At 39.4% G+C, this 26,380-nt stretch overlaps 1 protein-coding gene across 4 annotated transcripts in view; it reads left to right on the top strand.

The window, feature by feature from the left end:
* CCDC180 (coiled-coil domain containing 180) overlaps positions 1–25,011 on the top strand; it is a 39,948-nt gene extending 14,937 nt beyond the window's left edge. For 2 of the 4 annotated variants that reach the window (XM_075120292.1, XM_075120291.1), the window contains 25 exons: positions 311–484; positions 1,921–2,036; positions 2,609–2,735; positions 3,211–3,235; positions 3,328–3,698; positions 5,174–5,391; positions 6,015–6,190; positions 7,555–7,735; positions 9,121–9,267; positions 9,572–9,716; positions 9,953–10,069; positions 10,598–10,696; positions 12,810–12,923; positions 13,652–13,842; positions 14,780–14,850; positions 16,455–16,620; positions 17,452–17,526; positions 18,064–18,130; positions 18,917–19,058; positions 19,598–19,758; positions 20,712–20,849; positions 21,573–21,684; positions 22,614–22,719; positions 23,212–23,350; positions 24,801–25,011. In XM_075120292.1, the coding sequence (XP_074976393.1) occupies positions 311–484; positions 1,921–2,036; positions 2,609–2,735; positions 3,211–3,235; positions 3,328–3,698; positions 5,174–5,391; positions 6,015–6,190; positions 7,555–7,735; positions 9,121–9,267; positions 9,572–9,716; positions 9,953–10,069; positions 10,598–10,696; positions 12,810–12,923; positions 13,652–13,842; positions 14,780–14,850; positions 16,455–16,620; positions 17,452–17,526; positions 18,064–18,130; positions 18,917–19,058; positions 19,598–19,758; positions 20,712–20,849; positions 21,573–21,684; positions 22,614–22,719; positions 23,212–23,350; positions 24,801–24,932 (3,510 nt within the window). In that variant the 3' untranslated portion in view covers positions 24,933–25,011. Of the gene's footprint in view, positions 1–310; positions 485–1,920; positions 2,037–2,608; positions 2,736–3,210; positions 3,236–3,327; positions 3,699–5,173; positions 5,392–6,014; positions 6,191–7,554; positions 7,736–9,120; positions 9,268–9,571; positions 9,717–9,952; positions 10,070–10,597; positions 10,697–12,809; positions 12,924–13,651; positions 13,843–14,779; positions 14,851–16,454; positions 16,621–17,451; positions 17,527–18,063; positions 18,131–18,916; positions 19,059–19,597; positions 19,759–20,711; positions 20,850–21,572; positions 21,685–22,613; positions 22,720–23,211; positions 23,351–24,800 lie in introns of those variants that run through there. The other 2 variants (XM_048822918.2, XM_075120293.1) reach the window with 2 other exon arrangements.
* The last annotated feature ends 1,369 nt before the right edge of the window (positions 25,012–26,380 follow it).

Genomic DNA, 26,380 nt, shown 5'->3' with positions numbered 1-26,380 from the left:
AACAGCATTGTGGTGCTATCTTCTAATCGTATGATATGTCATTGAAAGTGGTAATGCTAGAAATTATATTGTTGATGGTAATATAATTCCCATTAGCACAGTTGCAAGAACAGATTGGATGGTAGTGACATGAAAAAAGATGGTGTTCTCTGATTCTTGCTGTACTTTCTGCTTTATCAGGTAACTGTAGGATTCCTCCAGGCAGCCTTGGCAAGTCAGCTATCCCCCTACTACTCATGCATCTCTACTCCCAGATATCAGTCTAATAATAATTTAATGATAATTTGTTCTATCCGTTTGATTGTTTTAGAGAGACTTTGAGGATCTGGCTAAACATATTGAACAGGGTTGCAAAGACTTGTACAAATATTTCCAGCAAGCTATTGTCCTTTGGGATGAACATCAGCTCAAACTGTCCCAGCAAGAAAACGAACTTCAGGTGAAACTGAGTGAGTGCCGGCGGAAACATGAAAACCTAAATCAGGTACAATCAAAAGTCTAAAATGTTGGTGTGGTGTAAAGAAACCACTTCCTAGCAAAAAGATGCTATTGATATCCAAAGAATCCTTTATAGCAAGTATAACTTAAAATGGGAGTGTTTCTCATGGTTTCTGCGTTTAGAAGGTGGCTGCATACTGCTAAGTGTATTAGTCTAATATCTGATACATCCTCTGAGGGAGACTATATCTTATTATTGACAGGGGAATGACCTCATTTATCTAAATTGGTATTTTCCAGCTCTAGCAACTAGAACCTTATTATTACTCATATGCGGTTGCATGCACATTCACAAGGAAAGTCTTATGCAGTTACAGAACCATGCATGTATATTGAGTTATCACATCATATTTGTGTTCTGTGGCTTGATAAAAGGATATTTTCAGGGCATTGTTCAGAATCTTTAAATGATTTTCGTACCTGTCAACTTTTGGAAAGAAAGCAGCATGGTCTCCCCTCTCTATGTAAGATCACTTTGCCCCTTCTGGAATGTCTTGTGCAGTCTCCCTGATCTCCCTGTACCTTTGGCAGAGGAAGCAGTAAGTGCCAATGGTGACTGAATTACTGGATATAGAAGCCTAGTCTGGATGTCTGTTGTTCATCAATCAAGATCTCACTTCTACCAGGCTTGATAGAGCCCCAAAGAAGTGGATGAGGTAGTGCTGCTTGATGATGAATTTACCAGGCCAAACATCCCAGATGGGAACTGAGACAGAGGTGTTCTCACATGTTATCTAGTCTTCACTGTTCTTTTGCTTGGGCAAATTCTATCCATTAGAATCTTCAGTAACTACTTTGGTCCTGAAATGATGGGCCACCATGACTAGTCCAGGTGTCAGTGAGACTCTGGAGGTAGCTGAGGAATCCATTTTCTCCAGAAGCAGAGGTGAGTCTTTGACTCTTCCTGTGGTTCACTGGAGTGCCTGACTGCAGTGAGTAGTTTTGGTGAGCTGAGATTCACATCACTTGCCTTGGCCAGTGACAAATGTTGTGTTTGCAAAAGAGCAATAGCCTTGGAGTAAATGCATGTAACACTCACAAGGCATGTGCTAGCTCTTTACAATAAGTTCTTGATAGCTTAAAACTGAAATTCTCTTACCTTATATATATTCTTTCTCTCCATTATTCTCTTTCTTACATGCATGGGCAAATACACATAGTGCTGTGATCACTTATTCTTTTTTAATGGGCACTGATGCCTCTGATTTGGGGGAAAACATACTGTCCGTAAATAGACATAAGGAGTTGGAGACAAGTTAGATCAAATTTTGAGCCTCAATAATGCCCCTTTAAAGTATTATCTAATGTATAATTAAAATACAGACGTGTACATGAAACTAATTACTTGAATCCTAAATAGATATGAAATATTTGGGCTTCTTACAGCTTTATGCTTATTGTTTGTTTTTCATATGGGCCCAGATAAGGGAAGCTAATCTGGATATAATTTTGGACAAACTGAGAACACAAAGCTCTGAGGGAAAGCTGAAGAATCTTTTAGGAAAGGCCTTTGCTTCTCTGGATGACATTAGAGCTGGGTATGTATTCTGGATTGTAGAAAATGTGACAAACATTCCGAGTGAGGGATGTCCAAATCTTGATAAGACCATTCCAATCACATTTGTGTTGTATTTTGAATGCATTTGTAGAAAAGCCAAAATTGCACTAGCTACTTCACCTTCAGGAAGACTAATGTCAAATAATGTATTCTCCTGTCTTATTGCATTTGCTCAGAGTGGGCAAAAAACTGTTGGCGCAGAACTCTGCTTTTTTAAAGAGTTGGGGGGAAACAAACAAATAAATAAATATGTGATTTTTAAAAAATGTCTTTCATTTGAATTTCTTGGGTTGACCTCATTAGTGTTCTGTATTATGCTAAGCTAGTCCAGGATATGCTAGCATAAAAATTAATGATTTAATCACAAGAACATTGCAGTAGCCCTGGAAAGTAAAGATCTTAGATAATGGACTGCATAGGTCAGGAAATTGATTTATGCCAACAACTTCACTTCTAGATCACATATTAGATGCAGATGTATATTATGTTCACATTTAATTTTTATTATATTATGTAATGAATTCTCTTAAATAGCAACCTGGTATTTGACAGGTATGAGGCCTTTCACCAAGACATTGTGAAGATGGTAGCATCCTACCCAGAAGCTATACTGAAGGAATTGATTTCTTATAGTGCATCCATTGGCCAGTATTTTGGCATAAAGGAAGTCTATAAACAGGTATAAAGAAAACAAACTTCTTATGATTTGAAATCTGGCTGATGCATTGTTGTTTCATTGTTGGGGATCTTGCATTCAAATCCATTTAGATTTGATCAATCAAAGATTAGATCAAATGAAGAAGAGTTTTGGCCACCATAGGACTGAGGTTCATTGGCAGAGCTGAGTGAGGGAGACTTTTTGCATCATCTGCCCACACTGTGCTTACCTCCATCCTAGTCTCAAATCTGTCATTTTCATGGCCTACGTTTCAACAACTTCACCTACATTTTAAAACAGAAAAATTAGAATTAAAAAATCATTCAAATCTGGATTACATTTTAGAAATGAGTTCCTTTTAATGATAAATTATTACTTTGAACTTTCAAATGCTGATGGAGTACATTAATTTTGGAAAGTGAAGTGAATTTGATGTTATTCTAAACAAGTAACTTGTCACCTTTGTTTCTTTTTCTTCTCAATCTTATCCGGGGAGATGGGCTCTGCATATGAAGAGCAAGGTAATGTCTCAAGAGTACAAATCTTTATTTTTTTAATCTGTGCTTCTTTGGAATGTGACTGATGACGTTTCTGTCTTATTTTAATTGGGAAGTATTTGTTGAAGACTCAGAAGTTGAAAATATGGCAGAGGCGACAGGGGATAGCCTTCTACAAGAAACTGAAGAAACAGAGCAACAGGCTGAGAGTTTTCCACAAGGAAGTACAGAAGCAGAGCAGCAGGCTGAGAGCCTCACAAACAAAACTGAAGAAACAACGACAGTCGAGAATGAGGAGAGCATTGTACAAGAAACTGAGGAAACAGAGAAACCAGGGGATGAGGAGAGCACAGCTCCAGAAAGTGAAGAAACTGAACACTTAGAGGACAGTGAAGAAAGTGAAGCAAATTCATTTGAGGATGGAGATAGTCCTGCACAAGTGTCTGAAGAAATGGATTATTTGAAAGATATTCTTCCTGAGTCTGAGGTAGGTCTAATTTCTTCATAAAAATAAATCAGCTTCAGCACAAATGCAAATCTTTTTGATGTTTATACAACCAAAGCACATATGGGTCTTTCCTGTATTAGTTTAGTGACGTTCTGTAATATGTACCATTAGGTATTTAGAGCAGCTGAAGATTCTGTATTGAGATGGTGAAGCCCATACATTAGTGCATGACCATTCCCTCATGCACTTTTCCTGTCCTTTTTCCAAGAAACAGCCAAAAAGAGACTTTTCTGACGTGGGTCTGTTTCCTTCCTTCATTTAGTATTGTCAGCCCAAGGGGATGATATAACACTATCTCTATAGTTCAATGTTTTCTTTTCAGGTCTGTACTTAGTGGAGAACCTAAATGGTCAGTGCCGCAATGTAACAGAGCCTTTTATGTGAGTGGCGTGCCTCTGAATAGTTGGGAGTTGGTGGCAAGACATTAAAACAAAGTTAACTAATTAGTGTAGTACTAGTCCCTCACCGTATGTCTGGCCTTGCCACGTGTGTGTTCTGCACATTTCAGCAGCACGATCCTGAACTGGAATTCTTCTCATCCCCTGACATTAATGGTCCTATTAGGTCAACCCAACTGGGAACCAGTAAGCATTTTGCAAAGAGAAAAGGAGTACTTGTGGCTGTAGCTCACGAAAGCTCATGCTCAAATAAATTGGTTAGTCTCTAAGGTGCCACAAGTCCTCCTTTTCTTTTTGCGAATACAGACTAACACGGCTGTTACTCTGAAACCTGTCATTTTGCAAAGGTTGTCTCAGCTGAAAATCACTCTTTGCTTTGTGTATTTTACAGCTGACAGAAAGAAAAACTAGTTCCTAATTGTAATATTGCTTTGGGGACATAGGGAGAGCTGAGGAAACTCTCTCTAAATTACAAAAGAGCATTTCAACAAAAAACTACAAAGGCAATTACAAAATCTATAGTGAAACTAGACAACCTTTCAGCCCATATATCCGAGCATTTGCAGCTCATGTTTCAAAGGGATTGAAATAATAATAAAACTCAGCAAAGAGGATATATCTGTATCCAGATCTTAATAAGGTTCTTTAAAAAAAATCCAAATCATGCAGACCTTTTGCTGGCTATGCTGTAAAGTTTCATTTGTATTATTCCTGGAGACACTGACAGAGGTACTGGTGACCTGAAGCTAGTGACCACCCTGAAGTACTAGGATATTCTTCATTTCTCTGTAGATTGAAAAAAATGGAAAGACTACCTTCTACTTTTTGCCTTGCACAAACACTGCTAGGCTAACAGCAAAGTATCAGCATGCTGAGATGCACAAACTTGCGTGCTCATTATAGCTTTGTTTTCCAAATTAGGAATCAGAACATGGCTCATGATTCTTGAAATCTATAGGTTCTCAACATTAACCTGTATATGGCCCATGTTAGTAGGTCTTTAAAAACTTGTCAGTAGCAAAGATAACAAATGATGATTTCCTGTTACCTTCCTAGGTTCTGTTCCATGATTACAATGAGGCTGAAAGCTGTGAAGTAATAGCAGAAGTCTTCACCACCTCTAGTGGGAACACTTACTCAGTCCTTGGGCATGAGGAGACAGGCAAGACCAAGACCTCCGAGATCTATTATGCTGCATTTGCAGAAAAAACACTTCCTGTGTACCTGGAGAATGTGCTTGTACCAGACAGCTTGTTTACAGAGCTTAAGAAAGAGTTAGTAGAGTTTAGTTTGTCCTTTTTTCTTTCCCCTAAGTAATTAACACACCTCAGAAGGTTTGGAGGTAAAGTTTGAATGAGCATCCAAAAGTTATCTTAATGCTACCCCCTTGTTATTATTATTTCCAAAAGAATAATAAGAAACATTTTATATTGCATTCTATCAAACGTTTAAGTCTTACTGCACCTCTGTGAGGAAGACGTTATCCTTATTTTAAAGACTGAGGCACTGAGAGGTTACTGCCTTGTCCAGTCACACAACAAAGCACTGACAGAGCCATGAACTCAAAGCATCTAGCCTCCAATTCCTTGCTCAAAATTCTGAACCCTATCCCTCCAAGTCCCTTTTCTTATCCTTCGTTTTGACAAAGAAACAGCTCTTCTGCAGTTGTATTTTAGCAGTTGTATTTCGATTGAAAGCAGTGGATTAACTATATCAAAGAAATCCAGGGCAGGATGAGTGAACTGAAATGCTGTAAAGAGAATAACAAGTTGGGCAGGCTAACATTATTTATGTTTGATTGTTGTGTGATTGGTGAGAATGAAATGAAATCCTTTGTCTCTCACACACATGCATTCACTCTGTCTCCCAAAGCAATGTGTTTGCTTTTCAATCGTAGGATCCGCCTCTGCTTTTTTGAGCACCTCGAGAAGTGGTTTCCCCAATCCTTGTCCAACTCCTGGATCATTGTAACAGCCAAGAAAGAGGAGCTGAATTCGGAACTGCAACTGCGTCTTCACATGCATCAGCCAAGGCGCGCGCACATAGAAAAGGATATCCATAATGTCAGAGCTGGTACATATATTCACTTTGGGCATCACATCTCTTTTTTAGAGCTCTCTGGGTGTGACTCATAACGTGGCACAACAGTGGCTAGTGTTAATTGATTCAGTATTGGGGAATAATGTGGGTTCAAGGGACCTTTTCCAGCTCCTACCCTAAACTTGCTAGTTTCTTACATATTGTGGGGGGGTTTTAACTTTCCTTTTTCATAGCTCACATTTGTTTTCTCCTGGTTCACACTAAGAAGAGATTCATGAATGACCCTCTGAGCTGATAGTTAACAATGCAGAGCATCCACAGGTCCCATTGAAGTCAAAAGGAGCAGTGGATGCTCAGTACCTTTGAAATTCAGCTAATAATGTTTTGATGTGGCAGACAAAAGAAAAAGAGGGGATTTTAGAATAGTTTTAGAGAAAGAAGTGACAAAGTTTAACAAGAGCCTGGATGTAGGAGAAGGATTGAGGTGTTGAAGGTATCACTGAGGTTTAAAGCTGGCCAGAAAATGAAATTTCTATCCTGTGGAAAATGTTAAAGTGTAGGAAAAAATTACATCTCCATTTGGGATGAAAAATAGAAACCTCTATATTTTTCGCAGGACAGACATTCCAAAAATTTCATTTTAGGTCAGCTTGCTATCTGGCTGCCTGGAAGGCTCTTGTCAATGTCTCTTTCCCTCTTATATCCAGCACTCCAGCTCTCTGCCTCCCTGTCTTTCAGTCTCCCTGCTTCCCGTCCGGAGAGGGCAGGTGGACAGCCAAGACGTTCAGTCTCCCTGCTTCCCGACAAGCCTGGCTGCAGCTCCCCTTCAGGCAGAGAACTGGGAAGCTATCATTTTGATTTTCCTAATGGAAAATCAAATTTTTTTTTTCAAAATTGAAATTTTCCCACAGAAAAATTTGGCTTTGCAAAAGGAGCATCATCCATTGGACAATCATTCAGACAAGAAATTTCCCAACCAGCTCTACTGAGGTTGCAAGTCTGGGTGATGGGAAGGATAGTGGAGATGTCAGCAATGACTGAGAAGGGAGGGAGAGGAGAAAGCATAGGAGCAGAGGGGAGAAATTCACATTTTAACATATTGAGTTTGAAATAAATCCAGGAGAAGTCAGAGAGGCATTCAGAGATGGGAGAAAAGTCAGGGATACAAAGGCAAATTTTCCTCTTCTCGGTGCTAATTTCATGGCTGATGTGAGATTTGCTTGGTTTGTTTTCACCCCTCTTTTCACACCACCAGCCATCTTCTACTGAGCATAGTGGTTAGTTGTTGGGGTAAGGCAGAGTCACCTGTGTTGGAAGTCAGGAGCGGTCATGTCATGCTCGGGCTCAATCCAAGCTTGAGGCAATGGCCATCTGAGAGTATTTTCCTTTCCTCTCAGCGGAGTTGCTTCTTCACCAAGACCGTTTGGAGTGTCACTGTGCAGGGGTGGTGGAAGCTTTGACCAAGGAGAAAAATGAGTTTATGAAACTGAGAGAGGACCAAAATAACATCAGCAAGAACTTCGGCAGAAGGATCCAGGACATGGAGGCCATCTTCCTCAGTTCCACTAAGGCTGAACAGTAAGCACATCATGAGTCTCATGATTTGTGAGGTTTCCCACTCCTGGACTGCATCCTGAGTCTGCCTTATCCCAGATTTCCTGAACAGCAGCATGTATCATCATTCTTTGAAGCATTTATCATACTGTTTGATTGCCAGACAGCTCATTTGACTGAGGTAGAATCATTTGATCTAATTATTGTTCTGTCCACCTTCAGCTGGACAATAACTCAGAGTGGGACAATCTTTACCAGGTTCTTTTGTATAACGTACAGTCACATGACTCTGTGATCTAAAACAGAAAAGCTTCGGCATAGAGGAACAGATACTTGTACACGCTGAGATCAAAAAGCTCATGTATCTGAGACATTTATCATTATCCAGCCTTAGTACAGTATTTATTGCTCTTCTGCTACTTTTAGGCTTCTCACCCATGTTTTACGGCAATTATAATAATGAGGGAACAATGGTGTGAAAAATAAAATTAAATACAAACACACTTTATCATTCCCAGGATACTAGAAGGCATGTCCAATAATGTTTGGGCAAAAATGAAATAACAAATGGAAATGACAATGTGTAAATAAATAAGAGGAAAATTCCATTTACATTCATTTATTTGTGTGCGTGTGTGCCCGTCTGCGTATATGTACTAACTTAGCTCACACAACTATTTCTCACAACAGTGATGGTGTCCAAACTATGGAATAAACATAAAGATTGGACCACGCTGAGTTCTTTTTTTCCATAATATCCTTTGCAAGGGAGACACGTGGAATGCTTTTCTCACTTTAATCTCCATTCCTTTGAGTGATAGTCTTCGTTACAAAGAAATCCTTTGGTTAACTCAGTTAGACTCTCTGTTTCCTCTCTCAGTGCACTGTAAAACCTAGAAACCCCAGGTACTGTGAAGTCAGTTACTCCAGGTCTCTTTGGCAGAAGTAGAAGTTAATATCTCAAGACCAACACCTTCTGTGCCATTACTCTTTAATGTGTTACCTCATAAATATGAATAGGAAAAGTAAAGCCTCTTTCGGGTTTATCTCCCTGCTAAGAAACTAAAGTCATTGGTGAATTTTATAATAATTTTAGAATAAAGTAGAAAAAGCTTGTTTCATGTATCCAGATTTTATCCAGGCTACCTATCCTGTATACTAGCAGCAATTGGCAAGTTAGGTTATGATAGCACATGTATGAGATTCCTCTTTCATACCACTGACTGTTTGCTAGTAGTGTGTCTGCTGTATGCTGCCACATCAAAACATTCACAATGGAAGGGAAACAGAAGCGCACTGATTAAACTCTCATTCTTCTGGTACCTCTAAGACACAGCAGCCTTTAAAAAGGAATGTCTAGTCTTCCATAGATTTCCCTGAAAAGGCTGTCTTTTGTTATTTGCTCTTAGGTTGGTTGCTCTAAGCAACTCTCTGCACTCAGAGCTGCTTAATCATGTAGAAGTTATCCAAATATCCCTGCGGAGTTACCGGAACTATTTAGAAGAAGCCTTGGGGAAACTACGAGATTCAAACGTGGACTTTCTTAAAGCTTGCAGGTATAAGGGGGAGGTGCGAGTGTGTTTATTTCTATATCAATCTCTGTTTGCCTGGCTTGTATGGTTTTATTTCTCTCTCTCTCTCTCTCTCTCCTTGTGTCCTTACCTAAATTCTGTAATTTATTGTCAAGTCAGCAAAATAAAATTCAAGTTCATCCTTTAAAAAAGTGTATTGCTAATATTATAATAGTGTTTTCATCCCATGAAAAAATATATATAATAGGGATTGTTCAGCTAAGGATTCTTTTGAGGAGGTGGCAGAACCCTAAGACAATTACTTTCCTTTCTCACCTATTGTTTTCAGATTGTTTTCAGAGGGAGGTAACTTTTCTCCAGAAGAGGTGGAGTTCTTCTGTAAGCGTCTGGAGAAAGAAACGGGACGCATTGACTTCATTGAAGGCTTAATCATGATTGATATGGAGAAAATGGAGTCAAACTACTTAGAGCAAGTGGGCAGATCTTCATTCCCTTCTAGTGTTCAAATTCCTGGCTACTGCTCATGTAACCATTGTAATCCCCTGTGTTCCTAGATTTTGGTTGTGAGACTTTCTTAGATTTAGTTAATATTTGTGTGACATGATAATAATGGAAAATGATTATATAAATGCTAAGTGTTATTATTAAAGGCTAAGAAAGACAGGTTTAAGACTGATTTATCTCCTGATTTTTGGCTTTTGTTTTCAAGGCTACTGAGGTTATCAACAAGTTTGAAACAAAATTCCATAATCTTGCAGTGGATCGTCTCTTCATGGAGAAAATCCAGAGGTTTCTAACAAACCTACAAGTGAAAATCAAATCAGAGGTACAAATACAAATTCCAGAACTTTAGTTTGGTTCAATCTCAATCATTTATATATTTCACTTATTCTATCCAAAGGGGTTTTGGCTGGGTTTGGAGAGACAAATGCACAGATGGGACATAGGTACAATGTTTTTATCTATTATTTAAGGACTGTGTTTTCCTCTGTCATTGCCAGCCTTGAATCTGGGGATCTAGGACCCAATCCTGCTCCTGTTGCAGTCAAGTAGGATCGCACCCTAGGTTTGCAGCACTTCACTTTAACCACCTTCAACTAAATAGACCAGCCATCTGGTTGATGCAATATAGGCCATGAAAAAAGAGTTACTGTTGTAAATCACTGAATTTGGCTTCCATTTTGGGTACCAGTGAGTCAATGTTTTTGTTCTTTGAAAATAAATAGTATGCTCTTTCATGAGGATCTCTGTGCTTGCTCTCTCCTGGAGAAATCTTTTGATAGTTCTATAAATGTTTGAGTGTTCATTTATCTCAACTGGGTTTTCATTTCACTAACATCTGCTTCTGTTCTAGGTGGCAAACTCCAATTTCCAGGCACAGACATTAAACTCTTCTTTGGAGAAATTCCTTAAGAAAATAGATGCTTGTGCTCATCCTACTGTGGATAAAGAAGTAAGTTCCAAAGAGACATCATGTAGCTGTATGATGTGCATGTTTGTGTGTGTCTGTTAGTATCCACCATAGTTCATTGTAGTCAAACTGGCATGACATATTGTATTGAACTATAGAGGGAAAAGGAGGATATTGCCAAACCAGCAATAGGAAAAGTGCACACACATAAATATATAGATTTTTTTTAAAAAAAAAAGTCAAGAAAAATACCCAAGAATATAAATAAAGCTTTTGAGAAACATGAATTTTTAGTAATGAGGCTGCAAAACTGGCAGTGCCAATCAATCCTCTTTAAATTATCAGAAAGTCTTTTTACCTGCTTTTGGAACAGTGAACTATCAGATTCGTGCAGCTGCCTACTGTTTAACAAAGGAAAAATTTGTAATACATAATAAAAAATCAGCTACATCCAGGGTCATGTGGCACAGTAGGTTAATGCATAGGCAATTTACTTGAGGAGCACTGAGTTCAAATTCTAAATTTTGACCTTGTTCATAAGTGGAAAATTAGTTCACCCTGAAATGAGTCTCCATTTGTGCACATCAAAAAAATCACCAAACAAGTTGACGCGGCATTCTTCGCTCAAGAAGCTGTTGTGGAGAGGCTTACTCTAAGGTGTCCAAGGTAACAAAGAGCCAACTCAGCCTGTCACACAAAATTGTTTATAAAAATGAGCAAAACTTGAAGCAAGACTGGAAGAAACAAAAGTTTACTACCACTACTCAAGGACTATGTTAAGATCCTGACTGGTGAACAAAAGAGAATGGAATCGGAAATTAATTAACTAAAATTGATGTGTTGGAAGGTTGTCTTACTTGGTCCTTTTGAGATCCTTAAAAAGAGACAGGGGAGGGAATCAAGATGCCAGGATGAAGGAAAAGTAGACTGAAAGGAATTAACTTTATCATTATGGTTCACACTCCTATCATCTCTTATGACACGGGGTCCACCATGATACCATTGGGCCTTCGTCAACCTGATCCTGAGAGATGTCCTGGCCAGACTAGGCCAGAAATAGGGATCCACACATCAACACCTGGAATGTGTCATGTGTCTTTTACCTTCCCAACCTTATTTCTTCTCTTTCCTATCGCTCTCTTTTTTGCCTTCTGTTTAATAAGAGTCTGGCTTAACTGACCAAGACTATCTCTATCGCAACAGTGCCATGAGCCCTTGACCAATGAGGCAGCTAAAACCAGTGCCCTAAACAACAAGTTTGCCAGGTTTTGGAGTGGCTGATGAGGCCATGTGTTTCTGTAGCAGTGAGGTTGCAGGTGAAAGTCATCACCAGAGACAGATGCTGCATTTTCTGCCTTTGCTATTCTTTGCTCTCCCCTTCTGTGTGTATTTGTTTTGTGTAGTCTTAAAGGAAGCAGGACTGGATTTCAGCAACAACAACATCAATTCCAGACCATCTTAGCTTGTTTTTTTTCTTTTCCCCAAAAAGGACAGTTATTACCATCTAAAAGGCTGTCAAACAGGAGGTTCTCACTACAAAAACTCTCTACAGCTAAAAAAAGAATAAGGGATATTTTTAAAATGTAAGCTTTTCTTAATACTCTACATTTTAAATGATTTAATTGTTTTTCCTTCCTTTTTCTGTATCTTTAATAAAAAGTTATAAAGATTTTTAATGACATTTGTTGCCCTGGGCTAAGCAGGCCGAGGTCTCTGTACTCAAAACCCTCAATCATGTTAAGCTGTTTAGTGTTTTTTCAGTGATAGGGTCAGGTTAACACCTTTGACTCTCGGGGTCCATTTATTCCATCGATATTAACACAACAAAGTTCCTTCTCCATGCTTCCTCGCCCTACTATATCACAGCTGATAAGAGTCATGAGAAGTTGCGTTGGTAGAGACACTAAAACCACTAGTCCTTCATTTTCCTGACCAGCATATTCACACTCAAAATTATTTTCAAAAAAGAAAAACATCAGCTTCTATAGGCAGTGAATTGATCCCTTGGTTTCCACGAATGCCTAGATACAAGTGATAGAACAGATTAGAAACATCTTCGACAGACAGATGTGATATGTCAACATGTTTGGTACATTCTAAATTTTCTACCATATTGAGCAAAATGCTATCCACATTATCCTTTCCTTTTAACTAGGCTGTGACTTCGGAAGAACTGTATGACTTTGCCAAAACTGTGATGAAAGAACTGAAAAAAAGGAGCAAGTATCTCAATTGCCTACTGGTAACAACAATCATCCCCTTCTGTACTGTAAGATAACAGGAGCCAGAATTGCTATATTTTGTGTAATCTTCGGGTGAATTTTACTATTCAAATGCAAACTATTTTGATTACTCCTGTATTTTAAAAGGTTTTCAGAATCCATATTTTGAATTTTCAGGTAAAGCATACGTATGCCATTGAATTTCAAATGATCACAAGCTGCCCAAGAGGTGGTGATATAGGGCCCAATCTTGCAAGGTACTGAGTGCCTTCAACCACCAATGAGGCTATCAAGTGTTGAGGGTGCTCAGGACTACTCAGGAGATGCTCAGCACTTTGTAGAAGGTGATCCTTAATGAGAGGTTGTGCTTGTGCATGCATGTGTGTTTGAGTGTGTTTTTAAAGGTTTCTTTAAGGAATTCAGATGCACTTGCTGAAGGCTTTGATGGGATAGCAGATTTTGTATCAGGTGATTAATCTTCCTTATTGGTTGGTACATCTTCTTTATAGAGTGTTTTATTTTGTAAACTAGAAGGCATCATTATTATTAATTATATTTATTTGAAGATTGCTTGTAATAATTATAGTTATACTTAACTCTCAACCTCTCATAGCTGCAGAAAAGGGAAAAATCAATTGGAAATGTTTCTAAGTTATAAAACGTTTTCATCTAGCCTGTGGGGCAGCACAGATGGTAGCCGGCACCTCCATGGAATAGTATAACTAACTTCCTGTTCTCTTTAGTAATATCTAATTTTGTTTTCCTTCACTTCCAGGACCCCATCCCAACTCAGACAGAGTTTGCATTACGAGGTTCCATTGCAGCTGCAATCCGATCAGAGAGTCTCAAAGAGGAGAGTAGGATGATGGTTATGGGGGCAGATAATGTTCCACTGTTGAATCCAAGCAGAATTGGAAAGTCAGTAATTGATGATGTAGCAGTAAGCGTTATCAAAAATTTACTCCAGTAAGTAAATGCTCTCTGTGCCTAAAGCTGTTAGTCCTTTAACTTACTTAATTTTTTGCTCACTGTCATGTTGTGCACAGAAGGCAGTGTAAGCAATTCAAATACATATTTATTACTTTTGCCCAACAATTTATGTTCCTTTGTGTGTCTTGACAATTTTATTCTTAACTATTGTTTCAACTAATTTGCCCAGTACTGATGTTAGACTTACTGGTCTGTATTTGCCGGGATCACCTCTAGAGCCCTTTTTAAATATTGGCGTTACATTAGCTATCTTCCAGTCATTGGGTATAGAAGCTGATTTAAAGGACAGGTTACAAACCATAGTTAATAGTTCCGAAATTTTGCATTTGAGTTCTTTCAGAACTCTTGGGTGAATGCCATCTGGTCCCGGTGACTTGTTACTGTTAAGTTTATCAATTAATTCCAAAACCTCCTCTAATGGCACTTTAATCTGTGACAATTAATCAGATTTGTCGCCTACAAAGGATGGCTCAGGTTTCACTAGTTCTATTAAATTTCACTAGTTCAACTAAAGTGCTGTAAAAATAGATGTTAACTGGCTACTAGTTTTCTGGCTTCAAGGGCATTGTTTGAATTAAAGGGAGATAAAATGTTACGTAAAGGTAAAAGTATGAGGAAAATGTATAAACGTTAATGAATAATTAGACAGTGGATGGTGTGAAATGGCAAGCTCCAGACCTTTTCAATAGCATGTTTGAGTGCACAATTGTGCTTGCAGAAACTTCTAATTTACAATTATGCTAGATCATTTGAATTGTTCTCACGCAAATTATTGCAGTTAGACGTGTATTTGTAAATTTAGCCCTAACATTAGGCAGTATCTCAGAGATTAAAGTGCTCTCAGACCATGACAACAATAGAGAACTGGTAGCTGGGTATTTAGAAGCCACATAGCTCTTAATTTTTGTTGCAGAATTCAGCAACCAAAGAAATCTCCAGAACTGCGGCATGAGAGAGATGATCGCTCACAGTCAGTAGCAGGAGGTATGCAAGCAGTCTTTTTACTGCTGAAGTTTTCTTTCTTATGGATTGACAGAAAGAAATATATATTTTAACTGGAAACTCTTAATATGTGACTATATATTTATACCTCTGAGCAGGAATAAAGTACATATCAGCCTACTACAGGCCATGTTTTTTCTTGCTTGCATCATACATGCCAGTTGACTGGGTATGTGTGCACCAGACATCCTTTGGGATATGGTGTGCAGGGAAACATACTGGATAGCCATATCTCCTAGTACTGTCTTGAGAGGTTTGGATGAATCCTGTCCTGCTGCTTATGAGAAGGAAAGAGGCCCCCTACACACTCTTTGTCCCCAACCATATGTGTCAGTATACAGGGGACAAGACTTATCCCTATATCTTTATGTGAGTGCATATATACTCCCATTAGGAGAAGGCAGTGATATTCTCTCTCTCTCTTTTTTGTTTTTGTTTTGTTTTAAATGAAGGATTATGTTGGTTTAGGTAAAGTGTTTGTGGCAGCTGTTCATGTAATTCCATTGAGGTTTTGAAAGTGGCAGCTCTCCATATAACTCCCATGGAGGTTAATAGGAGTTTTAGAGCTAAACCCCATGCAGCACTTCGAAAATGTAACCGTGATGGAGATCCAGTAATAGAGTAAGCCCTCTTCCCACATCCTTGCCTTGGTCCTAGACATGATACAATGTGAGCTTTCTCAGGCTGCCTAATCAATAACCTCCCTCTGACATGGAGAGTCCACTCTGGGCTAGCCATACCTGCTCATTTCTGAGCCTCCCTTAAGCAGACACTGCCATTTGTGTCAAACATGTGGTAGTTTTATGAGGACACACATTCACCAGAGGCTGAGTTGAGGCCATCAAACTCAGGTCACTTAGTACTTCAAGTTGGACTTAAACTCTGGTGTGAAAAATGAAAGCGGAGAGCTGTAGCCAGAAAAGAACCCAACTTCTTATGAAAGAAGTATCTAATCAGGCAGGGACAAATTGGTTTGGATGAGATAAAAATATGCTCATATCTTCATCCAAACCTTTCTGAGGTTCAGAAACTGTTTGCTTAACTTCTCTGTATGTTTTCCACTTGCTTTTGTTTCTAATTTAGTTCAGGACCTGAAGTGGAAATACCAAAACACAATGAAGCAGACTGTTCTTTTGTGGCTGGATTTTACCCTTGTCTTAAATGGCACTGCAAGGGAATAAGACCCCTGAGCCCTTTCTTACCTTTGTGAGATATACCTGGATCTTGGGCCTGCATCTGGTGCAGAGGGCAGCTCCTAGTTTCTAGATTCTCTTCCCATGAGCATATACATGGAATGGGGCTGGAGGGAAGCCAGGAGTGGCAGAGGCTCATACCTCTTCCCTACCCAAAGGTGATGCAAGGAGCCCTTCCCTGGGTAACTGCTGGGGCAGCATACCTACATCTTGCATAGAGTAGCACCTAGACTTCCGGGTGCTGAATCCAATTTAGAAACATCTTGATGTTTTCTCTTCACTTGTGTCAATTAATGTGAGGAGTACTCAGCATGGAAGTGAAAACACATGCTGTATAAATGTATAGAAATGACTTCAAATTTGACTTACAGAATTTACTTCTTTCCTTATAAGGGATTTATCAGCCGATTTATCAAGCAACTTATCAGGCTCCCACAGCACAGAGAGGTTCTGTTTCAAATCTGCAGGCTGAAAATCCCCAGAACGCTGTTCTTTATAGCAATTTATCTGTAGGACCCAAGATGTCTACCTCTGTAAGCAAAAAGTTGTCAGTGGGGAGGTAAGGACTATGGAAAGAGAAACTCCAGCATCTTGTGTATGTGGGGTTTTTTTTGTCTACTTCTCTTTCTTGTCTAACACTGGCCTGCTTTCCATCCTCCCACACATTCTCACTACTGTTGGTGTGAGCCTTTTCCCCAGCGGTGCCTACCATCTGGAACAGCTGCGCTGTGTATTTGTGCCTTATCTGCTCGCTCTCATTTCAAATCACGTCTCAAACCTCACCTCTACCTATTAATTTCTCTCTCCCTCTCCTATTTCAGTTAATACAAAGGGTTTGGGGATGCAGGTTGATGCTAAGTTGTGTGTATGTAATATAAAAACACACAGTAATTTCCAAATATATGGATGTGTGTGTATATTATTGATAGCACAGACAACACAGGTATTATAATTTTCAAATGTGGGTGCCTAAACTGGATGTCCTATTTTGGAAACTCAAGTTGGCTCTTAGACACATTAAATGGGCATTTATGTGGCTAGATGCTAATCTGTATGCAGTGTAGTTGTAGTGATATTGATCGCGGGATATTAGAGAGACAAGGTGCGTGAGGTAATACCTTGTAGTGGATCATCTGTTCTAAAGGAAGGTCAGGAAATAGAGGATCTGGAGGGCCCATAGGAAGCAGAATCCTGAGAACGTCTCTATCAGATGATAATTTTCATGTAATATAAATGTGGGGCATGAAAATCTTCCCAGCTTTTTTTTTTTAATTTGATAACGCTCATATGACCATAGTATCATAAACAACTGGTGAGAGGGGGTGGAGAGAGACTATGTATTAAAAGTCTGAATTCTTTTGAATAAAGTAGAAAATCTTTGCCTTTTCAGCATACAAAAATACTCCAGAACAGGTCGAATTGACAAGAAGTTCCACATCTTTGGAGAGAAGCCTAAAGAATCTGAGTAAGTTTGCTCTGTATTTCGTAAAGTATTGATCCAATACACCATTAAATTGCTATTTTTGTAAAGCTAGATTAGACAATTGTACAGTCTTAATGTGAAGTGTTAATTATAGGTGTGATTGTTTTATATCATTTGATGCATTGGACAAAAAGGGGTGGGACACAAAAGGAGAAGGGGTGGAAACCTGTCAAAAAGCATAATGATGGAAGCTATGGAGCTATATTATATATGCTCTTTAGTGTAGAAATTTAGCTGGTTTTGCCTTTTTTGTTATGCTACACCTAATATTTTCTGCATGGGCTTTTGTATGTGCATTTCACTCTTGTCTTTGCTTGCCTTGAAGAGGAGCTGTACCCAGAGGGATGGGGTCATCTTAGGCATTCTTACAGCAACGTACAAATATATGTTATTTACATTGTATTTATGATTATTTTAATATATGTACCTCTCATATTCAATGAGATAAAATGTTTTTAAAAGTCAGAAATATTCCTAGTACCAAGTACTTTTTGGATTGTCATTGTGTTTTGGTTTCAGTCATTTTAAGGGGATTATCACCTGTATTCTCTGGGAGGGTAATGATACCTTGCTGTATCTTGCTGAGGTAAGAAAACTTCATTTTCTGCAGTAAATTTCTACTATTGTGGATTTACTCCGGTAGTAGCTTAGCAATTTGGTTCTACTATATTGCATTGGAGCTCCACAATAATTTGTCTTACTCTATTAGTGCATCCAGTGTATAATAATAATAATAATAATACTTAATACATGCATTGGCTTTTATATCTTAAAGTTCTGTACAAACAATAACTAAACTTTATACCATCCCTGTTTGGCAGAATAGCAGGTGTGGATGAATATACATACCTCTGCCATAGTTATGTGATAGAAAGGCTTCATTACCAACACAACTCAAACCCTGTTAGTTGTAACGGGGTCAGACGGTAGGCGCAGATTAAGACAAAATGGAGGTGAAGAAGTCTTGGTCTCAGTTTTTCACAGATAAGGTATAAATATACCAAAATGCCCTGCTTTTAATGGCCATAACCACACCTCAGTGTCATGAATTCAGAGACTAGAACATCACCTTAATAACAAGATGATTAGGAAAGCTGAGATCAGAGACTGGATGTGATCTAGTTACAAGGGAAAGAGATTTGACAATACGCCTGATATCTGGTAATGAATCTGCATTCTCAGCAAACATTCCCTCTCTGAGCTCAGGTCAAAGCTGCTGGTAAAGTTCAAGCCGGGGAGGATAAAGGTGGCACAGAATGAAGGGGAGGTTGAAAGCCCTAAAGATCCACTGTACTGATATATTTGCAATGGTTACTCTTAGACTGGACACTTTGTCAAGTCCTTTTCTTTACCACGTCTTTACCTTCCAAAGGAGTTTTACCGAAAGGATAAGCATCAAATCACGAGGCCTGAATATCTGCAAGAGACGTTTGACCATTGTGCAGAATTGTTTGGGCAAAAGCTCCTGTCTTATCAGAGCCAGACGGATGATTACCATAATTCCTGCCTAATAGGTAAAATCCTAGGGCTTAATACGTTGTCATATATATCAATTGGAATTGAAAACTGAAATGATCAGAAGTCCAGAGTTTTCTTAAATCAGTCTTGGGCCAATGCCAATGGAAAAAGAAGGAACCAGAGTAGCCTTAGTATAAATGTAAGGTCCTGTTATCATTGAAAAGGCTGGAATCTCCGCTTTCAAATTATGCAGTTTTAAAGCCTAGTTATGTTTCCACTCCAGTCAGTGGCAATGCTCTTATTAACTTCTGTGGGACCAGAATTGGGACAATTACCTGTAACTGGAGTGCTGTCAGTTACTAAAATTATGTGAGAAAGACCACTGGAAAAATATTTAATTGAAAGACCTGTACAAATGCTTCATGACCTGTGTGTGTCTCCAACCACTGGTCCTGTGAAAAAATTATCCCTGTGAAAGAAAATTCCAGTCACTTTTGGCACTTATACTATACATTAGTTTGATTGGTTTCTGGTTCTGTGACGTCAATGTCTGTATGTGACACAAACCTTCCTCTGGTTGTACCTTTTCCACCAGAGTTCTGGGATCAGTTGAAGTTGTTTGAAGAACATCTCCCTCAGATCTCCCATCTGGTTATCGACAGCCTTCTCAAAGAGCATGAGCAGCAGCTCAGACACTTCACTGATGAGATCCGGCAACTCTTCAAAGAACAGCTGGAAGAATGGGACAATGCAAAGGTATAGTTTATGGGCATGCTGGAATACCCTTCCGCATAAGGTATCCACAGTGTGACAGAACATGTTATTGTCATTTACATTAAACTCATTTGCTTGCTTATGCCACTGACTCCTAAACTACCCGCTGATTTAATTTCCTAGTTTCAGTCTCATGTTTTTAACTAGAATAGTTAAACTTGGAGGTAAGTTCAGGCTTTCAAAAGCATGTTAGGATTTTGTTTTGTTTCCAGTATTTTTATTTGCTGTCATATGAATCTCTGTTCTTTGATTAAAAAAAAATCTCTAAGTGCTGTGTGTTAAGTGGAATGGTGATCCTTAGTTGACACTAGTAAGCTTGTGTGCACTATCCCTTTGGGAGCAGAGAATCTGGAAGTTCGGTGAGTATTCAGTGGATCAGGGCTGGGCACTCCAGAGGAATGCTCGGAGTTCTCAGGTGCTGTGTGCTTCTCGCTAACCTGTACGGAGAGAGCAAAGCCTGCAAAGGCCTGCAGGACAGTGTTAGTGCTGCCAGAGGCTGGTGGAATCAAGGGTCTGACCCACAGTAGCTACAACAAGACTTCCTCGTGCTAAGGGCAGGTGATAGAGAGGTGCCTCACAACACAGGGGACCCTTGAGAAGCATCACAATATCACTGATATCTCAGGGTTCTCTGTTGAAGCCTATCTGCTTCCCTCACCCTCTGTCATCTCTCTGTCCCCACTCTGATCTACCTGGGGATTCTCTCTGTGCAGCTTGTGGCTGTTCTTTATAGGGGAATCAGCTGATCCCTGCTCAGGTGTATCTCCTTAGTAACTAGGGTTGGCTGGCCCCAGGCCTTTAGCCATTAAAGGGCATGCCACCCTGTTACAACCGATACACAAAAGGGTTGTGTTTCTACTCATCCCTCTTTCTCTCTAGGACCTAGTCACACATTCTTTACAGAAAATGCTAGTGATGTATTTGTTTGATTAAAGGCTGAGAACAAGAACAAACTGCGTCCAGCTCTGGGGCACCCGGACAACTTACTCCAGCTGGAGGCTTTGTGCCAGAAGGAATTAAAAAGACAAAAAGACCAAGCTGATGGGATACTCCTTAACGCCCAGAAACTGCAGGTATGAATGACATACTAGACTGTGGCTTGTTAGAACCTATTTGATTTCTTGCTCAAGGTCAGAGGTTGGAGTTTAGGGTGCATTTTACCTCCCCATTAAAAGTGAACTGGAAAAGATTTTTAGTTTTAGGCAGCCCCATTAAAGACAATATCATATGACTCTTAATTCTGTGCTGTCACCACTAGACCATGCTTGCTTCCTAAGATTGTAGTCAATCTGTTGTTCCCATGGGGTATTTAGTCACAGTGCAAACTGAGGAAAGGGATGAACTTGCATTTGTCTGCTCCCATAATGACAATATTCTGGGTTCTGAAGCTAGTGTTGTAGTGATGGCATGTGAGAATGGAGTAATGGTGACATCTCCTGGTTAGCTATCTTAATTGCAGCAGGTGATGAGTGTTTTCCCTGTGGATGTTTCAGTTTTCTGTTTAATCATATTGTGCAACTCTTCGGGCAGATTCTGTCTAACTACACAGATCTTCTTGTGCCATTTTATAATTTACATCAATCTGATCAGTGATGTGTTTGCATTCGGAGCATTCCAGAGAGGCCACTCTGTGAGCTTTTCATAAAGTGCTGCTCTGTAGCTGTTGCACAAAAGCAAAGTTGGAGAGTTGTGTAACTCCTCAGAGCTGCTCTGAAAGGAGATGAGATTCTTTGGAGGGAGAACTTTTCCCATCTGCACTCATACTTGAGTCCTAAATGATAACTCTGTCCCCATAGGCCTGTGCTGCTGAGTGTGCCCAGAAATTTGTTTCTGCGCTAGCGAGCCTCACAGAAAAACTGCTTCTGGAGTTGGATGAAAGTATCACCATTGATGATATACAAGTAGCAAGTAAGTCAACTGAATGGAACACTTACCCAGTTCTCCACTTCCTTCTTGATGCTTTCAGTAAAATGTTGTTAAAAGGAGAAATAGAGTTCCTTCTGTAATCTTCTGCACTATTCCTTCTAGAATTGCATATGCCTATTGCTTTTCATAGCTATATTTCATTATACTGAATAACTTGTAATACCAAACGCTGTCATCCATTGCTTTTTTCTATAGTGTTCCTTGTCTAAAGATTTCAAGGGAAGTTTTATGCAATTTAAGTTTTGTAAAAAGTACCCAGAGATTTGGATGGGTGCTATTCTGGTTGCTTTTCAGACTAACTACAAGTACAAATTTAGAGTTTGTGATTTCAGATCAAGTTCTTGAGAGCGACATATTTGCATCTCCCTTCTTCCCTGACTGACACTGTAGGTGAGGTTCTGTGCTGTGCCCCTTGGAGATGCAGCATAGACAGCACAGACGGGAGGAAGTGGTGAGGGTCCAATGATAGTTTGTGCACGCAAATTCTAAGTTGTCATGGAGGCTAATGCAGCCCCCGGATGCTCTAATTACAGCTGCCTCCCAGGGCTGCCTGTTAACTAGTTTGTAGCCCAGAACCTTACCCCTGCCACCCCCTACTCTGGGTCTTGTGATCAAACCAGAATTGGCCCTGAGGATGTTCCAGCGCCTCAGTCCCACCACATGGCAGTTCAGGATGCTACTAACAGGGTTCTAGGGCCAATTGGAAAACTATTTCTGTGCTCTGGTGATGGGGTTTAGGAATAGGAGACCCTTGAGTACTGTGAAAGGAAAGAATTTGGATGATCCACTGACTTTTGCAAAGTTACCTCTTGAAAACTGAAAGTATCCAGCTTTGTACAGTTGCTTTGGAGCAATGATATGTAGCTGATCTTGTTTTGCTGTTACTAAGTCTGTCCTTTGCTATGTCCCAGAAATTGAAATGCCAAAAGAGAAGATCTCCACCTTAATCCGTCGTAAACAAGCTGGGCTTTCTTTAGAGATCCATGACATTAAGCCATTAACTGAACGTGGCAGCAGGTATCACTAGTATATATTGAATGCTTCTCTGTACATTCTGTCAAAAATGCTTCTGGGTACTGTCCACACAGTTTTCTACTATACTTGTTGATGTCACTACACTTGTTGAACTTCCTAAGTTCTACCCACAACAGTTACGATGTTGTTTCTCTAGTAACTAATGTACTTCAGAGAGGGGGGAAATGCCTACCTCAGGACAAACCCTACCTGTTTTGATCATGTGACCACATATTAATCAATGGGATTCACACATAACAAAAAACAAAGCATTTTTTTGTTCTAGTTTTTTTTAAATAACTAAATTCCCCACTCCTAGGCTAAGAATATGAAAGACAAGTATTAATCTAAATTCTGCTTTTGTGGAGATTTCTTTCTGGAAAAAAAAATCTGTATTTCCTCTTTAGGTATAACTAGCAGTAGAATCGTTCTACTCCCTTACTCCTCCTCCTCCACCAAAAAGTTTTTAAAAAATTTCTTGTTTGTGGTTTTAAGGACTTGGCCAGGAATACCCAAGACCACGCTCACAGACGGTCCAGACCATATTCTCTGCAGAGAAACTGCCTCTGTAACAACAGCCAAAACTACTCTGGGTCATGTTTCAGCAAAAGAAGCAAGAGATGCAGCCTATGTGGTTTGTGCAGGGGAGAGGTGTAATTTCAAGGGGCTATAAGAGAAGAAAATGTATCTGCTCATAAAACCAAGGCACACTGCGAGTCTTTTCAAAGATTATAGTCAGAATCAGTGTGACTAGAAATCCCCTCTCATTTCCATTTCTTTATGATGGTGACAAAAGTAGAAAGTGCTTGAGTGATTTCTGCTGAGAGCCTTTTCCATCAGGCCCTTCCCCACTTTTCAATAGGACAAAACAATGAGTGTTGCCAGAACAAATGATCACTATTGTATGTAAAGTTGATGATGATGTAGAGTTGCTGTTTGGAGAGTAACAGTGTTGTCAGCTTTTCCCCCTCGTGCTGTTTCAATACAGCACTCATTTCTCTTCCCAAAGTCTGCAATTTCAGTCTTGGATCACAAGGCTAGTTCTCCCTTGGAGTGGAATGGGTAGTAAGAGCCATTCCCATTTCCATCCTAAATCCTGAGTCATCTCAGATTTCTCTGCCACTAGCAGGGTCACTCTCTCGTCACTTTGGTCAGTAGGAAAAATGAACAGATTCCATTCCAGACTCCTTCAAAGCCCTCCAACTCACATTGCGAATAGCTCAAAGAACAGCAAAATCAGCAGCTGAGGAAAGGTGCTTTGTTAAGTCCTCATGGGAATAAAAGATCAATGCTGCTGGGCCAGTTCTGGAAGTGACTTTATTTCAACAATCATTTTGTATGGACAGTAAAATATATATATATTATGGCAGAGGTAGCAAGACCATAAAACCGTGTCAGTTTTATATGTGTAGTAATGATGATGAAGCACTTGCCTCAAAACACTCCTGTGAAGTAGGAATGGTGTATGCATAGATGTATGTAAGTAATATTAATCAATGGTATATATCATATAGTACATACATGCTACACAATAAAATATATTTTGGTAAGGCAAAATGAAACAATGTAGGTTCAAGAAAACCATTTTCATTTTTAGAATAAGAAATCATTTGTTTGGTCTGGAGGTTTTAATGATGGTAGAAGGTTCACAACTTCCCCATCCTGTCTAGGTGATGTACCTCAGAGCAGCTTCATCACACAGTTTAGCTCGTCTCTTTGCCTTACTGAGTTGTAGGACAAAAGTAGATTTGAGACTTAGAGCCCTTCCCCCTTCTAGAACAGGTAGATCTTTAGTCACATGAACTCACTGAGGTGAGATAGAGAATCTTACATTTTAACCCAATGTATACTTAAAAGCAAAACTTAAATATTTATTTTGTTTATTTCAGTACCCATTAAATAAAGGAAAGGAAAGAAGGCAATGAATAATTAAATACCTGTGTAGCACTATTGTCAAATATGGAAAACAAGTGGCCAGTACACAATCATTTGACACAGCAGAGCAGGGCATGGAGTTAGAAACTAAAAGAAATGGCAGGTATATCTGATCTTAACCAGTTTCTTCTTTTTGGTTATTTGTTCAGAAATATAAGCATAAGCTGGAAGAGGAGTTTGCCAAGATTAAGGAGGAAAACACAGCCCAGCTAATGAAGGCTCAGCGCTGGGAGGGTTGGTGGAAACAATCTGTTCAGAAGATAAAGCAGCTGTATGCTTGAACCTCTTGTTACATGTAAATCTGTGTTGATAATATATCAGTATCTTTGTTCTACAAATAAAACTTTATACTTTACTTTATTAGAGGAAAAAGTATGAACATCCTGCAACTTTCCTAGAATAATTGGTGAGTGTCTGTAACTGGTCCATGGACAGTCCGTCTTTGCTGACTGGTCTGTATCCAAAGCTGATTCTGTCATGAGAATAATTAGTTGTTCTTGTGTCTCTTTATAACAGCCACTAACTGATGGAGGTTAGGAAGAAATTTCTCCTCTAGACTAGTTATTTTATAATTGTCCACTGTTGGATTACTTGAACCTTACAGGATGCTGCATTAGCTGCACCACAGCTCTGATCCAATCTGGCAATTCCTGTAACTAATGTACTTGATACCAAAAGGCTGATTGGTCTGTAATTAGAATAATCTGTAACACCTTTTTAACATTGCTGCCCCCTGGAATAATAGCTGATTATATGGAGAGACGGGCTATTTTTGTTAATAACTCAGACACTTCAGTCTTAAATTTCTTGAGAATTCTCGGATTTATCCCATCCCTTGTACTTGTATCCAGACTGAAAATGCCTTGTTCTTCCCTCCTAGAGCTTATTTTCTAAACCTTGAATCATGTACATTGTTTTCTTCTGAGCTCTTTCTTTCTCTTATTTCAGTGAACTTTAAGGACTCTAGTCTTAAGGGGTCAAAAGTGTACATGCTTTAGCTCATCTTCTGGCCATTTAAAAAATTATGTTATTACATGCAGATAAATTCAAGCCTCTTAGGTAGAATTTTTTAACAATCCTCCAATCATTCAAGCTAGGGCATAATTAACATACTAATTGCATGAGTTTTTTGAGAGACGGGTTTGAACTGAGGGCAGGGAGTTGCTGTTAAGTTGTTCGTTTGTTTGGAACCCCATGAACTGTTTTATTTTATTGTACTCCAGCAGCTCTACTCTGAAAAGAGACTCTTTGGGCCAGAACCTTAGCTGGTGTAAATCAATATAGGTCTGTTAAAGTCAATGGAGCTACATCAGTTTACTCCGGTGCTGTAAAAGTGACCGTGTGAGGTTTAATGGTTATTGTCTTGACAATTTCTATGTCAGATGCACTCAGTTTGCCACCTCTCAAGCTTCAAGATCAACCTGGTCTCTAAGCATCAGAATGGTTTCTTTCCTTCTCATGCATCATCATCAGAAGTAAACTTCTGCAGGCCCCTATTAACTCTTGGTGGCAGCTCCATTGGACCAAATGATGCCTTCAGTGACAAGGATACCTTTTGCACTATTGTTTCTTGATTCTGATACCTTTATGTGGAGTCCTTTCATGCTTACTGTCACGTTGTCTGGAGTGGCTCATAACCGTGAGTGCATGCCTCAGGGCAGACTGTCAAGAAGCAGGGCAGAGACTCCAGATAGGTTGTGTGTTCTATAATTAGACTTCACCAACCCAG

This window comes from Caretta caretta, chromosome 16 (genome assembly GCF_965140235.1).
Source record: "Caretta caretta isolate rCarCar2 chromosome 16, rCarCar1.hap1, whole genome shotgun sequence".
Lineage (NCBI taxonomy): Eukaryota > Metazoa > Chordata > Testudines > Cheloniidae > Caretta > Caretta caretta.
Note: the sequence above shows the minus strand (reverse complement) of the source record. Positions and strands in the feature narration are given on the sequence as shown.